General features: G+C 40.5%; 1 protein-coding gene across 3 annotated transcripts; it reads left to right on the top strand.

The window, feature by feature from the left end:
- The first annotated feature begins 3,032 nt into the window (after nt 1-3,032).
- On the top strand, nt 3,033-17,835 carry nlgn3b (neuroligin 3b). 3 transcript variants are annotated; one of them, XM_046040924.1, is made up of 8 exons: nt 3,033-3,289; nt 6,460-6,546; nt 6,991-7,123; nt 9,060-9,119; nt 10,013-10,162; nt 10,972-11,157; nt 13,125-13,914; nt 15,784-17,835. In XM_046040924.1, the coding sequence occupies exons 3-8, from the start codon at nt 7,018-7,020 to the stop codon at nt 16,580-16,582; spliced, it is 2,091 nt and encodes a 696-aa protein (XP_045896880.1). In that variant the 5' UTR covers nt 3,033-3,289; nt 6,460-6,546; nt 6,991-7,017; the 3' UTR covers nt 16,583-17,835. The 3 variants fall into 3 exon arrangements, with proteins under 3 accessions (XP_045896880.1, XP_045896877.1, XP_045896878.1); XM_046040921.1 differs by having other exon boundaries at nt 6,460-7,123; XM_046040922.1 differs by lacking the exon at nt 9,060-9,119 and having other exon boundaries at nt 6,460-7,123.
- The last annotated feature ends 232 nt before the right edge of the window (nt 17,836-18,067 follow it).

Here is an 18,067-nt window from a genome sequence, read left to right as displayed (position 1 = left end):
TATAAATGCACCTAATGAAGTGATAACCTGAAACTAAACCATTCCTTCTTTGCCTGGGACACCTTCACCTCAAGAATACCTTTTTGGTTTGAAGACCAGACCAGACTGTAATTGGTAAAAAAAAATTTGGTTATGTAACTTAATTTTTGGTTCCACCTGAATCTATAAATTATACTACCTCTAACTGTAAAATTATCAGTTTATGAATAATTCAAACTACACATTTGCATATTTTGACAGATGTGTCGTGTGCTCACTTTCCTCCATCTGCAGTGATTCACATTTTGCTCACAATGCCTTTGTGCTGTAAATCTATAAACCTCAACTTCAAGTGAAGGACTGCATCTATAGCTTATACAATTGGCAGTGTATTCACTACCCTGTAGCCTATAATCACTTTAACCACAATATTTTTATATATCCTGTTGTGTTATTTTCCTCTGGTATCTTCAGTAGCCATATCAGTTTGCTCTTACCTCTCCTCTACAGCTGCTGTGACCCACTTTCCCCCTGGGGTTCATTAAAGTTTCATATAATCTAATCTAATCTATTTATGCTGTATTCAAGAAACAAAGAGACGTTTTAGTTTGATTAATTTACATGAATGATGACACATATCGGTACAACCTGACAACACAATAACACAAAATAAATGAACGAGGAGGAGATGGCTACATATATATCTCAATAAATAAGCCTAAATGAAAAGAAATACAGTTACATCACCAAGAAAGACAAGGGATGATGGTATAGCAAAGACTGTGCAGCTTGAAAAATATCCATAACGTACTGAAGTGGTTGTTTGAGAACAGTGGGAGTGCTGTGCATTATTTGGGTATGTTGTTATTGCGTCCTCTCAGCACTCGACAGGCACTGCAGTAGATCCTGAGGAACAAAGCAGAGAAAAAGAGATCAGAAGGGGCCACTGGGAATCCAGAAAACACAGGCAATACTGACCCTTATTAGAAAGAGGGCAGAATTAAGATGCAGCTCTGTTTCTGTTTGAAGGACACTTAAGAGCTAATCAAAGTGGACCTTCCCTGCATATAAAGTGCATGAAGCTTGGATAAAAAGAGCGTTTTGAAAAAGACAGATTGAGACAGGTTTGTGAATTGTCACCAACAATGTTCAGTGTGGCAAATTGATCTGGGCCCTGTTTGCAGCAACAGCAACAAGGTGTATCACAGAAATGCCCCTTCTCAGCTACGTCCTTGAGCTTGACCTGAGGGATCCCAAGGAGTTCCCAGGTCACATGTAATCCTTTCATTGTGTTCATGATCTGCCCCGGGGGTCTCCTGCAGTTGCATGACTGGGAAGCATCCTTATCAGATGCCCAAACCACCTCATCTGGGTCCTTTCAGTTAGAGTGAAAAGCAGTTCCACTCCCAGCACCTTTCGAATGTCTCCTCACCCAGATCCCAAGGGTGAGCCCAGACATGCTGTGTGGACATATGGTCCCACCACCCATAAGGGCTGGCCTACATTTCCAGTGCAATCAGGCTGGCAGGTAAAGGTGGGAGCCCTGGTAGACTGATCCCTGCTACACACATTTACTACGTTTTTGGTATGGATAGGGCAAATGCAAATGCAGAAATTAAATATATGGTGTCTGACAGATTAACATGAATTTATCATTTCTCTTTTGATGCCCATGGCACCATGGCAACAGTCCTTTTTAGTACAACAGCTAGACAGTTCAACTCGATCTGAACATTTTCATAATGACAGAGAAAGAAAATATTTCTCTTTTTCTTGCTTAAGGACAATGGATATCCTGGCACACCCATGGCCATGGAAGCAGCTTTATCTTTGTCCCTAATCAAGCTGATTCAGCCCACACTAAGGGTTCATGTGGAGAAACTGTCCATGACTACAAATATGAAAAAATGTGCTTGTTGAACTTGCCGCAAGCATAATAGTAACAAGTGAAGTACACACATAAAAATGTCCTCATAAAAATTGGTAATGGATCAATAAGGTGGCCTGGAATGCATTATCCTGTAAAATGAACCTGCTTACAGGAAGGTAATAATCTCCATGCATTTACATTATTATCTACATGTTTATAGAAACCCACCATTAAACAGACTGTTCCTTGCATGAGCATCAACAGAATAGTTGCAGGCCATTTTCTTTCTGTGAAAAGCTTTCCTTGCTTTTGTAACCTAGCTTGAAAGAGACATCACTAGGCAGCATCTCTCCCATCATCCCTATACATGCAAAAATCACAACTATGGCCACTGGGCATTACTTAAAAAGATATGTGGGAAAAGTGTCTGCTCTGTCAGCAACTGCCTGGACTTTGTCTGGTACCTCACATTGTATGTGTTAGTGGATTTCCAGTATATGGTTGGGGACGATTTCAGAGTGAAATTCATGTTGGTCTATTTTTATTTTTAAGTTCAACTAAAAGAAGCAGCAGACACATAGCTAGAAAGCTACAGGAAGGATCAGAAGAATCAACAATATGATCACCCCGATGATTTTCATTTTCTATTCGATAAAGTGTTTCATAAAGAGAGAAGCAACTTTCACTTTCTTGCCCTGCACTAATTTCCTGCCACCTGTTTGTTTCAGAGCTGTCATTGCAAGTCTCCATGACACTGTTTTTATAAACAATTTTCCACCACAGTGATGATGATCATATTGTTTAGACTTTACAGGGAGATGAGTTGATTAGGAATCTAATTGAAAATAGCCTATATTATAAAACCGATGGGGAAAACATATTTGAGGATGGCTTGCAGCCTACGGTTATAATTTACTGAAGAGGCTTAGGCCGATGCCAATTAAATGTATTGAGAATGCACATCTTGTCCGCATGCAGGCCTGCACACCGCAACGTGAATATCCTCACTTGTTCATCCTGTCAAAGGTAGATGGCTTTTGCCCAAGCACAAAGCCCGTGAGTACGCGAGTGATGTCCGAGGTTAAGGTGATCACTTAATGGTTTCTAAATTGGGATTTTGTCGGTTTGTTGGAGGGTGAATTTAATGCACTGGCGTATCCCTGCGGTTGCCTAGTAACTCGCTGGCAGTGGGCGCCGTGGAGAGATGGTGGGCGCTCCGTTAAAACCATTGGCGCTCCTGACCTTGGCGTCGTGAATGCGCAGCGCACACAGTCTGTGCAAAGCAGGAGATAAGAGTACAGATCTGTGTGTTTGATACTGAAACCGGGGGGAATAGGCTATTCCGCACGCAAGCCCGTTGTCTTTTAGTAGCAAAACATGACGGGCATGGCTACGGAGGAAATCTCGAGATGGAGCGCGTATCAGCTTCTGTAAAAACAGGTGAGTTAACCTAATGATTATGGGGGTTTTTTTCCGTGGGACGAATATTTGTCCATATCTATCACTGATAACCTGGCTAATTGTCTGATTTAAAGCGATTGCTCAATGATAGACCATGGTGGAGAATTTATTGGCTCGCCAATTATTTTTTTGTGTGGCTATTTTGTCCAATATTCCACCGTCCTAGACCTAGATTAAACAAGCTCAGTCACAACGTGAGGCAGCGCACACACACTACAGCAGTTTGTCGATGCTGTTTCAAGGGCTGTGGCTTGGTTGTCTCTGTGGGTCTGGATCCTTGCATTAATTTATAAAGCGTTGATTATTATGTTGAGTGCTACCTGCATGTTCTCTATAAGGTAGCCTCTTCTCCGCATCAATCCCTGCTCCTCTTTATTGCACTGCTGATTTAGGGGGAATTTGGGGAATCCACTAAAACGGGTTTGAGCCTCGCCAGTCGAATTACAAGGACATTGGGAGCCCAGTACTGTTGTCTGATATAGCCTACTAGGCTTTTTCTCAAATGCTTTCATGTCAAGTGCCCCTCAGGCTTCCAGGACCTAATCGATAGGATGTTGTTCCAGGGGTTTTTATTAGTAGTGAATTGGTGTTGAATTGTGTGCCTGTCAATGATGTCGGTGTAGAGATAGTAATGTTGGGAGAGAAACATGATTATAGCCATCATTTTAATAGGTGTGTGACTGGGATCAGTCAAATGGGAATTAAAGTATTTGGGTCCCAGGAAACCCAAGTCATTTGACCGAAAGCACCACTGTGATGCATAAACACCTGGCTGGTGGTAATATGTTACTTATCACTCAGTTACTGAATTATGGCAAGCATTTAATAATTGGCGAGAAATATTTTACCCATGTTTCTTTCCTGTCCTGCTGCTGGGCGCGTTGCCAGTCTAAATTGCCCAAATACTTGCAGTGTATCAAACTTGACTGAGTGATGGCTCACTTTTATTACATGGCCCATTTGGTGTAAGCTATAAAGCTTTTATCCACATCTGTCCCATTTCAGAGCACAAGTTGGAAAAAGAGTTGCAGTATTCAGCTGCTTTGACAGTCTGCAGTACAATTAGTAAAACCAAATGAATGTAATGTATGTATAGCCCTAAAAATGTTCCAGTGATTTAAATTAGAAGTTTGATTTGATGTCAAATAGCTAAAAAAAAAAAGAAAATCTATTGATACTAATATCATGAATGCAAGTGTAATTTAATATCATATTACCCCTTTGATGTACAGCAGCTCCAGCAGTGTCTTGTGTTTTTACTGCCAGGGCTGCTTCATAAGCTTGAGACACCTAACCAAGTCTGATTGGTGATGCCGACTACACAGCCTGCAACGGCTAATTTGATGATTGGTAACGAGCAGAGAGAATTTTTACCTCCAAATGATTTATCATCAGTGTCAGTTACAAACCAGAAGGTGTGCCTTGATCTACAAAACGAAATTCTGAATCTCTGTCTTTTCCATTTTAATTTCTTTGGAGCCGGACATCATTGTCACATAACAGATAGAAGATGGAACAAGTCTTGTCCTTTTTTGGTTATGGGAACATTTGTAAGTGTTAATTAATACAGACAAAGCTGGCCTAGGGCAGAGATGTACACTATTTCTCAAATGAAACCTGTGTGATAGTCCTCTGATTTTTCCCATTCTTTTAAAACGGGCAAACTATGCTGATGTTCATATCAGGCAATGTGCTGCACACATGTGAAAGAGAGAATGAGCTGCCTTTAGTTGTGTTTATGTTCCTGATAGTGTACACAAAATGTTGCAGGGAAAGAGAAAAGCCAATGCACCAAAGCTATGGTTTATTCCTTTCTTACATTAGGAGGAAGACATTGTCCCCTATATTAATAGATAGGTTCATCAGATTGAAAGAAAGCTGTTTAGCTGCAGTCTTTCACAATGCTCGAGGCTGGACTCGTCAATACATCTGATTAGGTTAACAAGCTTGTTTTTGCTTTGTTCATTGACGAGCCAGTGAGAACCTGATTTTGAGCATATTAGGCTAACTGCTGTCCTAAGGACTAAGGCAGGATGCATTTTAGATGACAAAGTAGTTAATTGGAAGAAGCACAAAACAGTTTAATCTCTGTCGTTCTACATGGGTGAGCTTACATTTGACAACCTCTACTTGTCACTGGAACGACTAACAGATCCAGAATCAAGTAAACTGTCACCTAAAAATAAGAAACATATAGAATCAGAAGGGATTTCATTCATGGCTTCCATTACGTCTATTTTGTGAATAAGCAGTTATGCGGTATTTCTTAATACTTGAAGAAAATGGATGAACAGATTTCTTATAATTGAACAGATTTTTTTATGATAATGTAAGCTGAGGGGGGAGGGGGGGATGGATTGCAGCAGACAAAGACTGCCACAAATCAAGCTGTCAAAAAGAAGTATCAAAGGATCCTTTTCCTCTGATATTAAACTCAAATTGTCTGTCGCTACCTATAAGCCTTCCTCAAGTCTTTCAATTAACCTGCAATTACTTTGCTTTATGAGAGGTGGGGGGAGGGGGGTCCCATCAGACATGTTTGTTGTGGGACACCATTATGTAGCTGACAGTGTCGCTTAAGAAGTAAGGCACAAAAAAGGTAAATATTCTCTATTCATGCTGTGGAGACTTGGGTGTTTTTGAAATGTATTCCAGCGCTGAAACATCACAATCTAGCCAGATATTTCTTTCCCAGTGTGGTCCTTTTTAATCTCTTTTCAGTGCATATTAAAGATTTGTCTTTCTTTTCTTTTGCTTTTACATAAGAAAAGGGGTGCTTAACACCTTTTATGTTGAGATGCATTCGCAGCATCACTTCAACATCACAGCAGATGAAATTTTCAGATTCCTCCCATCGCCTCCTCCACTGATACACAGAGATGAGTATTCAGTGATTTGTTCATGTCAAAGCATACATTTGCTCTTTTAAGACAGGAATTTGCGCCAAAAGGTTTTTAGCATCGAAGTGTTACAGCGGATGTGGCATACTGATATTAGGCTTATATAAAAGGATGCATTCAGAGCCCAAAGATAGAGGAGGACAATAAAAATACTTATCCAAAGCTAGTCAGTTATACAGATATGCAGTGACTATTGTAATGTGGTTTTAATATTTTCTTATCTAATTTTTTTGATCATCTTGTTTTCAGAATTTTGTGCACTGCAATGAAAATCGGAAGTCGGGGCAGCCCATACCTGGCTGAGATGTATTTGGATTTGTTGGAGCCAAAGGCACAGTGAGTGATGTCTGTTTGACAGGGTCAGTGCAGAGAGACTGAACGGACACTACAGTGTGCATTTGTGCAGTGCAAGGGCACTGTCTTGCCCAGACCATGTGGCTGGCTACATTCAGAGACCATCTGTTGCCTGCACACCTGCTACATCAGCAAGGGACTGTAACCATCACCCACTGTGCTCTTCTTTGGTGGATATTATGTTCCTGCTGGTCATTCACCAAGGCAACAAGCCAGAAATTCTACCCAACAGTGACCACCCAGTTTGGGAAACTGCGAGGCCTCAGGGTTCCAGTGCCCAGCGAGGTCCTGAGGCCCGTTGATCAGTATCTGGGGGTCCCCTATGCTGCCCCACCTGTGGGTGAGAAGCGCTTCATGCCCCCAGAGCAGCCCTCCTCTTGGTCAGGTATCAAGAATGCTACCCACTTCATGCCTGTGTGCCCTCAGAACATCCACAACACCGTGCCAGAGATCATGATGCCCATATGGTTCACATATAACCTGGACACAGTGGCCACATACATTCAGGATCAGAGTGAGGACTGTTTATATCTAAACATCTACGCTCCGACAGAGGATGGTGAGTTGGTGTGATAAAATGGACAGCAATGACTTTACACATTCATTGTTCACTGTTATCGTGGCCGCGATGTTGTCCTGTTAACGTCATAAAGCATGTGTGTGACCACTGCTCATGTCATTGCCCCCACTAAGGGTTGATTTACCATCTAAAGCAAGGCCATCATTTATTCACTTGTTGCAATCATATTCCATTTGCAATAACAATCATGTTCTCTCTGATAAGCAGGCATTTTGTTCATATTTTGGCAGGTGTGGCAACCGAATGTGTACAGATACACATATTTAGGCATAATAAATGTACCGAGGTGTGTGCTTGTTTTACTTATGATAGTAATAGACATCCAGGGAAATATTGCTGAGGTAAGGCACTGTTCAAGTATTGGTCCACCGAAACTAAGCAATCATTTTCAGCTTCTAAAATGATTAGCATAGCATATTTGGCTGTCACCACTGAGCATCAAAGGTAATCTTGAGGAATTACTTAGGAGATCTAGTAAAGCCAGCCGGCACTGTTAGTTCCATGTTTGTTAAAAATTACAATTTCTTTATATTTTTCTGAATCTCTGCCTAGTTCAGACAGTGTGTCTGTTGGGGGCCAATTAGTGATGTGCAGGAGTCAACTCCTGTCTATCGCTTGCTGAATCCTTCCTATTTGTGTACTTATTATAGAACTGTGAAATGAACCAGCAAGGGAACATTTTGTGTGTCTGCTGTGCATCTGTAGATTAGCAGAACAGGGTGATACCACCGTAATTTTCTAAATCTAGTGCTGACAAACTGATTTTTCTAATTCGGGTTACTTCAAAACACCAATTAAACATGTTTTTGGAGTATTCTGAGTATGTCCTCCCTCACAAGCAGTCAGTATTATACAAAACATTCAGCACATTCAGCCATTGTATTGAACACGGCACTCTTTGACTGACTTTTCTATGGTAGCGTAGCAACAACAGATAAACAGCCTGCTTGAGAGGTAGCTGTCCAAAATGGTGCAGCCCACGTTTTATAAAGCTCCTGTTCTAGTGCTGCCTATAAAGGCCTCCTCACCCGGCACACAAACAGGTTAATAAAATTCCACATTTGCATTCATATTTTAAAGGAAATAACATAACCCATCGGTTCTACACATTTTTTTATTTCTTCAGACGTCAGACTGTCATTGTTTATTTAAAATGCACCTTAGGTATTTTGACTTTATTATTTGTCTCACTAATGTGAAAGCTTTGCTGTTTTCATTTTTGCTTATCTCCAGTACTCTTTTTACCATGTCAAATTAAAGCGTGTGTTTCTGAAATTCCTGCAATTTATTATCTATTTTTGGGGTCTGATGCCTCACTAAAGTCAGAGTTTATTAATTATTGATCAATAAACCATATATCTCTTGTCTTCAATTATCCTGCAGTGGTTTACCTGAAGAATCGACACCACAGTTTGTGTAAAAATGTAATTACAGAGAGATGAAATGAACCAAGAAAGATGCAATACTCTAGTCAAAGCCAAGGCAGCTGGGTCAATATAGCAATACACATAATAAGCCACTCAAAGTTAATAGTGTGTGTATATGTGCGTGTGTGCATGCACATATACACACACTGTCATTTCCTACAAATATCTAAGAAGAAACAAGAATTTGTTTCCTTGATGCAAACAGAAGGACAAACACTTATTAATTTGTACTCTAACTCGTAATGTAATTGTGTCATACATCTCCAAAGATTTTACATAGTGTCATCTATATTTTGTCAGAAAGCAATTAGAGGGAGAAATGCAACATACTGTATGTAAATGGGCTTATCTTCTTTTTGCCTATAATTTATGGATCTTTTTTCTCCTGATTCTGTCAGTTTGATTGGACCGTATATTAAATAAGAGGCACAGTCAACCATGCTATTTTGAATTCTGTACTTCTTTTTTTCCCCTCATGTGAATCCCAGGGAGCCAACACAAGAAAAAGGGGGCGGCTTTCTCACATGCTGAGACTCATATATCTGAAGGTATTTTTAAGAGCTCAAAGTCTTGATGCATGGAATCTTTTAGCTTGAGTTTGGTGGATGAAGATCTTACATTTCTTCCTTTTTATTTTCCCGAGGAGCCGTGGGGTTTCTTTTTATTTTGAGTGGAATAAGAAAAATGTTATCCAACTCATGAATACATAAGTCTGCTGTTACTGCACCTCATGTCTTGAGCGAGAACTACATCTCTGCTACCATGCACATTGATCCAGAGATTGCATCTACTTATCTGTTTGAAAGTTCCTGAAGACAGTCGTTAGCCAATATAACAAATAGGTCTCCGAATATGAAACATAGAGTTTCTGTTTTAGCTCGTACTATTAAATAAAGAGAACCCAGTGTGGCGTGGTTCAGTTCAAGTTTTTTTTATGCTTGTGCATGCATATTATATGTTGAACAGTAAAATTCCAACTTTACAGAATTTTCCTCTCAACTGGGATCCAACCGCAAGTCAAGTCAATCAGTTTTTTTCCTCTTTCTTCCTCTAATCTAAATCATTTCAGATATGGTACAAGATGTAGCATGAAATATGCTTGGTTGAGCGCTTACATGTACTGAAAATAGTTAATTGTTTATTCATACGCCCCTTGTCAGAGTGTATTTACCATGCATTTTCCGAATGTCATTACAGCTTCCAAACCACAGGCCTATCACTGCTTCTAAGCACCTTTTCTAAGCAGTTACCCATACCTCATACTGAACTCACACTGACTCATACTGTTTATATAAAGTTTTAGTAACCGTGCTCCATTAAATTCTCTGTTTCATTACTTTTGCCTCTGCAGTTGTTTGCTCAGCATGTGTGTGTGTGTGTGTGTGTGTGTGTGTGTGTGTGTGTGTGTGTGTGTGTGTGTGTGTGTGTGTTGACATTGCAGATATAAGGGACTCTGAAGCTCGTCCTGTGATGGTCTACATTCATGGGGGCTCCTATATGGAGGGTACTGGGAACATGATGGACGGCAGCGTGCTGGCCAGTTATGGGAATGTTGTTGTCGTTACGCTCAACTACAGAATTGGAATATTAGGTGATGACAACGTCTCTGTGTGGTAACATTTAACGTTTGTGTTTCAAATGGGGTATATAGCCCAGTTTAATCTGAGAGAATAAATTGTCATAATGGTCATTCATTTCTACTCAGGGTTAGCAGAAGATGAGACATGAGAGAGAAATGTATAACAGTATAAGAAAATGTAGGTAACTGAGATTTTGGCACGGCATGGCATAGCTTGATTTGGATACAAATGTTGTTCTCAGGAGTGAAGCAAATATGTATCATTCATTCTGAAAAACACAATTTATCTTCATTTAGATGGATTTATCTAATCTATACAAGACTATCAGCGTTTGCCATTCTTGAAAGAAAAATTATTTATATATAGTATAGGATTCAGCATTCACAAGCATTCACAAGATGAAGAGTTTTTTGTTTCTCGGTGTTTAACATTCAAAACAGTACGTTGTTTAGACGAGACTAGACAGGGGAATAAGTAATTGGATCAATTGTAAGCGCACCAGTGACCTCTGTGTGGTTTTATGAAATTCATGTAAAGGAATAGGCGCAAGTAAAGAATTTATTTATTTATGCACATTGAATTTTATCAAGTCACGTGCAAGGAGAGCGTTCAGATTTGATGAGCAGTGCCCTGATCTCTTCCTGAGGCTAGCATAGCTTGGACACTGTAGGAGAGAGCAAAGACACATTTGCACCTGAAAGGAAATGGTGTCAGTTGATTTGGACATCCTGCTGGACTACATCTTTAGATTAAAGCTGTTGTGTATATACTGTAGATTTCCACTTCAGCACCGGCTCTGTTGTCTCTCTGTGTACTTCAGGCTTCCTCAGTACTGGTGACCAAGCAGCAAAAGGAAACTACGGACTCCTGGATCAGATTCAAGCTCTCCGTTGGATCAGTAAGAACATCGGTTACTTTGGAGGGGACCCAGGTCGCATCACAGTATTTGGATCTGGAATCGGCGCTTCCTGTGTCAGTCTGCTAACTCTTTCCCACCACTCAGAGGGTAAGAATCTGCGATTGATCATGTCAGTTATCTCTGACTTTGATCAATACAGATTTATTCTTAGCTAAAGTTGTAGTATTCCTGAAGTATTAATTAATGCAAGAATGAATCAATGTCTTAGTCGCTTTTTGAACAGTAATCTTGAATAATTTTGAAATTGTGTTTGTTTCAAGTGCAGCTCTAAATGCTCTGTCAGGGAGATGAAGTGTTATGATATGGGAGTGGGGTAAAGGGAGTATTCGTTAAGTAAGTGATTGCTTTTGTTCCCCTCATCTCAATCTAATCAGCCTAAAAGCTTTGCCTCTTAAAATGTGAAGCTCTTAAAGAAGCCTACTGGCATTATAAAGTTTTCACCGTGTCATCACGTTCACCTGTGTCCAACAGAGTAATTCTTCCCTCTTTATTCAGCCCTCTTTTACCCACCTGAACTGTATGGTAAACAGTTTCAAAGTTTATCCAAAAATTACAATGCATTTCTTGTAATGGTCTTCTTTGATTGCAAGACTTGATTGAAGATACTATTTACCTAAGACAATGTAGGTGTGAGGAAGAAGCAGGACGAAAGAAAGAGTCTAAATTCTTAAGATGTTTTCTGTAAAAATGTAATTTCTTTTTTTCCTACAGATATAGTACTTAAGTTGAAAACGGCATATTTTAGTGCAGTGTCCACTGCAAACTGTTAAAAAAAATATATTAATTATGACATGACAAAATAAATTGATAGGAATTAAATTAAAACACCTGTATAAGTATACAGGGAACTGATATCTGATATCTACTGAGAAGAAAAATATGCTTTAGAGTTACCTGCACTTCTTTTCAGTGGATATCATGCCATTTGATAAACACAAAGCTCCTTGTAAGAATCAAAGCTGCGTATTTCAATATGGGAGGTCCACAGGGAATTGAACCTCTTATCTTTGCTGTATTATTGCCCTGGCCCTCCCATTGATGCTGGACAGAATCACAAGAAGGGCAGAAATTATGTGTTTTCGTCAACGCCAGGGAGGCGGCAACTGTCCTTTGTGAGGTTTGTATTTGATGCCCTAGCTTGGCTGCGTCGAATGCACAAAGACCTCCGGCTGTCTTTGAAGTAGACTGGGCTAGCTGCTGCCCTAAAAAATGAAATAAATGACAGCAAAGGAGGAAGAAAGTGACACTGTCCCTGCACTCTTTTTCCAGCGACTGCTATGCCTTAACCTTAGCAGAGTCTTTTTTGAGTTGATACATATCACTTGTCATTTTTAGGTGGTAGATACAAAATCCCTAAAGACAGGGGTGACGCACTGCATATAAACAATTCAACAAAGCAGTGAGTTTACTGTATCAACATTGAAAGATCAGGGTTACTGCATATTCAGCTTGCGCAAAAGACCCTCCACCTCACATTTGGCATCAGCAGTATAAGCTAAACAGCTTGTTAGACACACAGTATTAACGATTCTACAATTACAGTGCATCTGTCAATAACTGGTGCAGGGAAAACTAGACACCTCCTCACTGAAACAATGCTGTGTTTTCACAATCATCAGCATATAGTTATGCCACCGCATGAAACAAATAAGGGGAACAACAGAGAAGAGCAAAAGTATTTCTGTCATTTTATATCATTATATTAACAAGAGAATCAGCTGACATCCTATTACCAGTTCATTTCTTCTGCCTGCTGCTTTACTGAGCAGTTTCTCATCAGCAATGCTCAAATATATGGCCTTTCCCACGTAGAACTCTCTCTTGTTTGCTTTTGTCTACCCAGACTGTATGTGGCAACAAATCTTGGATTTAATTGTGAATAGCAATTGGTGTAAAGTAATTCATGTATTTGTTTGAGGTATATTTCAGAATGCTCTCAGAAGATCTGAAAAATAATACTAATAATAAGTATTTGTTGGGCTAAAGCACTAACCACTTTTCTCTGGGCTTCTGTTGTCTTGTGTGTCTTTTTGCTCTGAATTTTGTGTCCCAAGGTTTGTTTCACAGAGCCATCATTCAAAGCGGTTCAGCCCTGTCCAGCTGGGCTGTCAACTACCAACCAGTCAAGTACACCCGCATGCTGGCCGAGAGGGTTGGCTGCAACGTGCTGGACACCGTGGACATGGTCTCCTGCCTGCAGAAGAAGAGTGCAAAGGAGCTGGTGGAGCAAGACATCCAGCCTGCCCGATACCGCGTGGCTTTCGGTCCTGTCATTGACGGAGATGTCATCCCGGACGACCCAGAGATCCTGATGGAGCAGGGCGAGTTCCTTAACTATGATATAATGCTGGGTGTCAATCAGGGAGAGGGACTGCGCTTTGTGGAGAACGTGATGGACCTGGAGGACGGTGTGTCCGGCAACGATTTTGACTTTGCTGTGTCAGACTTTGTTGATAGTTTGTATGGCTACCCAGAAGGGAAGGACACACTGAGGGAGACAATTAAATTCATGTACACAGACTGGGCTGACAAGGACAACCCGGAGACCAGGAGGAAGACCCTGGTGGCTCTCTTCACCGACCACCAATGGGTGGAGCCCTCGGTGGTGACGGCTGACCTACATGCCCGCTACGGCTCGCCTACATACTTCTACGCCTTCTACCACCACTGCCAGAGCCTCATGAAGCCAGTGTGGTCAGACTCAGCGCACGGAGATGAGGTGCCTTATGTGTTTGGCATCCCTATGGTGGGTCCAACTGACCTGTTCCCCTGTAACTTCTCCCGGAACGACATCATGCTCAGTGCTGTAGTTATGACTTATTGGACCAACTTCGCCAAGAGTGGGTGAGTAACAGGAAATCCAGGGACAAACCAAAGTAGATGTTAACACAAATGTGGCTTATTTACATGTGGCTGCATTAGAATCTCATTCAGTATCCCATTTTACAAATCTACAAATTTACAAATCTTCTCTTGGCCTGTGGTATAACATAACTGGCCTCACTTGTGCTGAAATTTGCTTTTGTTGAGACTAGCATAACCTCTAGCTTCTGTGACATTCACCCTTCCTGTCTCACCCTGATTAAAGGACTGTAGAATCCAGCCTCCTAATTAAGTGCAGCCTGAGCTCCCACTGCCATGTCTTTAAGCCTTATCTCTTTTTCCCCTTTGTTAGTTCACAAGAACTCGGACATGAAAATTGGCGCTTCAGTTTTTATCAGTTAATATGAATTCCTTAACTTCAGTCATCTGTAAATTAGCTTTATCATTAATGCACAGACACTTCTTACTGTAAGTGAGTTCTGTTTCCGTGTTCTCAAATTGATTTCATGTCATCTCATTCTGTGTGAAGCACTTTGTACTATGCTTTGATAAGTGCTCCATAAATAAAGTGTATTATTATTATTATTATTATTATTATTATTTGACCTAAATTACAGTTTTACAGTCTCATAAAATTTGTACTCACTAAACATTTAATTCTGTGCGCTATACCCAAAATGCTTTTTGGTGATGCTTACTTGCATAGTCACATTAAATTATAAAAATGTAGACTATTTACAGCACACACCATCTAATGAAGGCTATGTCTTTTCAAAAGCCATGTTGTCTCTTTTTTTAAAGAGGCAGTTTGGTCTTCTGGATAAACTCTCTTTACGCACATTCACAAGGTTTCATCACTTTGGGCAGACTTCATAAAGGTGATGGATCTTAACATTTACTGCTTAATTCACATAAATGTTTAAAGCACTGTTTAACAAAAGGGTTATGTTGAAGAGAACATCTGAAGAGGCAGTTAAGATGTTCTCCATAAACCTCTCCCAACTTTACAGTGAGTTATGATTTCAAGTAGCGGTGGCACAATAATCATCCCATAAATGCATATATCATGTACATCAATTTTGTGGACAACATCGATACCCTGGTACCAATTATTGGTGTCTTTATTTAAAGTACTGTATAGATTTGAGTATGAAGCCTTTAAGTTACTGTCAGGCAGAGATGATCTGTTGGGTCTAGCATGGGTTTTACAGATCTATTAATGGGTTTCCTTTAGGTACCTGTGATAGGGGAGGACTCCACTGCTGTCGTGCTACAGTTTTCATGCATTTTGAATGCACAGTTGCAATGAGTTTTTGTGGATGATGACTCGTGCAATAGGAGGAAACACATCACAGGTCACTGTGGGCTGCTGTTTTAGTGTGTGGGAGTGAGGAAATGGTGTGCCCTTGAGGAGAGATGGTGATATTACATTGTGTTGGCCTTCTTTAGTTGTCCTTCAGTTGATGAACTTAATGAAGCAGATACTCTGTTCCATTTGCATTTGGAAGAGCAACCTTTATATTACCTAGAGCTGGGCCATGTATGTGTGATTGGAATCATTATCACAATATGAATAAGGACATTTTATCAATAACGAGATATATCATGGTATGGCATCACATCAAGTCACATATAAAATAATCAAACTAATGTTCAAAGCAAAGAACTGTGTTCCACTGTGTGTAAAACAAAAAATAAATTAAACATTCGTTGGTTTTTAATTACTGCTTGTTCTGAATCATTAATTTGGACAACAATGTTTCTAGATCAATATCTTCAAAAGATCATGATGATATGATAAAACTGGATAAAGAATAATACTGGATTTAGCTTTCTTCCATCACTTTTATTTTTTATGACTCAAGTTTTCTGTCTCTAATGTGTTTGTAGGGATCCTAACAAGCCAGTGCCACAGGACACCAAGTTCATCCACACTAAGGCCAACCGCTTCGAGGAGGTGGCCTGGTCCAAGTATGACCCCTACGACCAGCTGTACTTGCACATTGGCCTGAAGCCTCGTATCCGTGATCACTACCGCGCCACCAAGGTGGCCTTCTGGAAACACCTGGTGCCCCATCTCTACAACCTCCACGACATGTTCCACTATTCCTCCACCACCACCAAGGTCACCCCGCTGGACCCCACCCAATCCAACGGTAAGAGGTCCGGCAGCACCGGCCGGCCTCCAGTATCCACTGCCCACAACGACGGTGAAGGGGGGAGGGAGATGGGTCCTCTGATCATGCCAAACCCGAGAGATTACTCTACAGAGCTCAGCGTCACCATTGCTGTTGGGGCGTCACTGCTGTTCCTCAACGTCCTGGCCTTCGCCGCTCTGTACTACCGCAAGGACAAGCGCAGTCGGCAGGACACGTCCCAGCAGCCCAGTCCCCAGCGTGACAGCAAAGGCAACAACGTGAGCCACACCACCACTATAGACGAGTCCCTGTCGTCCCAGCAGAGGAACCAGTGTGAGGCCCTTCACAATCCTCTTCACGTCTCACCCAGCATGGACTACCCACTCAGCCAGCGCCGCTCCCCTGATGACATCCCTCTGATGACCCCCAACAACATCACCATGATCCCCAATTCCTTGATGGGCCTCTCCAACATGAGTCCATACAGCACCTTCCCTGCTGGTTACAGCTCGGCAGGCCTGCCCAGCACCCACTCTACCACACGGGTATAGCCTGGCGGGAGACGAGAGGAGACGGAGAGGGGAACTGCGACGTACGTAAAACATGGAAATGTAAAGCTGTATTTAGGATGTGTAGGTAAAATAGGATTGAATATGTTTGTTCTGTATTTTCCAAAGGTGTACAACAGCCAACATCCTGCCTTTGCTCTCTCATAATAGGAAGTCAAACTGCAAAGTCATTTTATAATAATCATTGTCAAAGGCAGTCAAAAAGAAAAAGTGCATTTCATTTTCCACTTTGGCTTTTTTGGAACTTTACATAGCAAGAACTTAGTATAATGTTTATACAGTTGGATTTGTATGGGAAGCTTTTTCTTACTCTGTGATATCTATTTTGATCTCGTGGAACAAAGTGACATTCAAATCGTGGTGGACAGATATGAGATGTGGGAAAAGCTGAAAAGCAGTATTATTAATATTATTATTATTATCAAGCTATTTTATACATATTTCTCATGGTACATTGCTTATTATGAAAATGTATTTTTACTGTAATTACTTTAAAATGCCTTGTAACTCGCTCGCATAAGGAATTACTGTGGAATCATAAGAACAAAGGTTTAAACCTTTACTGGTCACACATGTGGTAAAAATGTATCCAAAATTTCTCTCTGGTAGTAAAAAATATAACACCCTGGTGGATGTGTGGGTTGATGGGTGGGCGGATGTGGGTGTGATTGGGTGCGAGTGTGTGGGTGTGTGTACTATGCTACAAAACTGTAAATTAGGCATTGTTTGAGATTAACCATTCAGTTTTGCATAATAGTGTTATGTAATCTATTGTAGTCTATTTAAGTATCCTTGCTATATTTTTGTTTCATGTGTCTAAACCTTTGCTTAATACATTGTAGGAACATAACTTCTGCTTCACTATAAAAAAGAAATTGCTTAAATGTGTTTTCCAACTCCAACCAACTCATGGTTCTTTTGGTTTGGCTTCTTTGTACAGAATAAATTTAGACTTACATTTTATTTGTCGTTAGTTTATGAATACTGTAAGCTCTTCAGAAAGATAACTGTAATTACATTATAATTGTATGTATACCAATTTAATTCTTCACATTTAAAAAGGAGTTTCATGAAACAGATTATTGCTCCTTCTCCAAGTGGTTTGGACCCCGTGCGTACCAAGGTAAATCCATGGGTCACTCTTGACATGAAGCTTTGAGATTTGATTTCTTTGAACCTATCATAATGTTGTTTAATCCAAATGAGACAACTATTAAAAGATTTTTGGAACTAAAGACGAGTCTTGTCAAAAGTTGGGATTTTATCACACAGGTTGGGTTTGCAATAACATGGAATAATTAATTCTTCCTCTCTAAAATGAACCCTTATTCAATTCACTTCCTTAAGGATTTTACCACTACAGCCTTACTTTGTCTGGGATAACCAGCACAAGACTGTTAGACACCATTAGACACCAAGTAGTCATGATGAGACACTGATAAATGTACACTTTTGGTCAACTTATAG

Source organism: Micropterus dolomieu, linkage group LG23 (assembly GCF_021292245.1).
Source record: "Micropterus dolomieu isolate WLL.071019.BEF.003 ecotype Adirondacks linkage group LG23, ASM2129224v1, whole genome shotgun sequence".
NCBI lineage: Eukaryota > Metazoa > Chordata > Actinopteri > Centrarchiformes > Centrarchidae > Micropterus > Micropterus dolomieu.
Note: the sequence above shows the minus strand (reverse complement) of the source record. Positions and strands in the feature narration are given on the sequence as shown.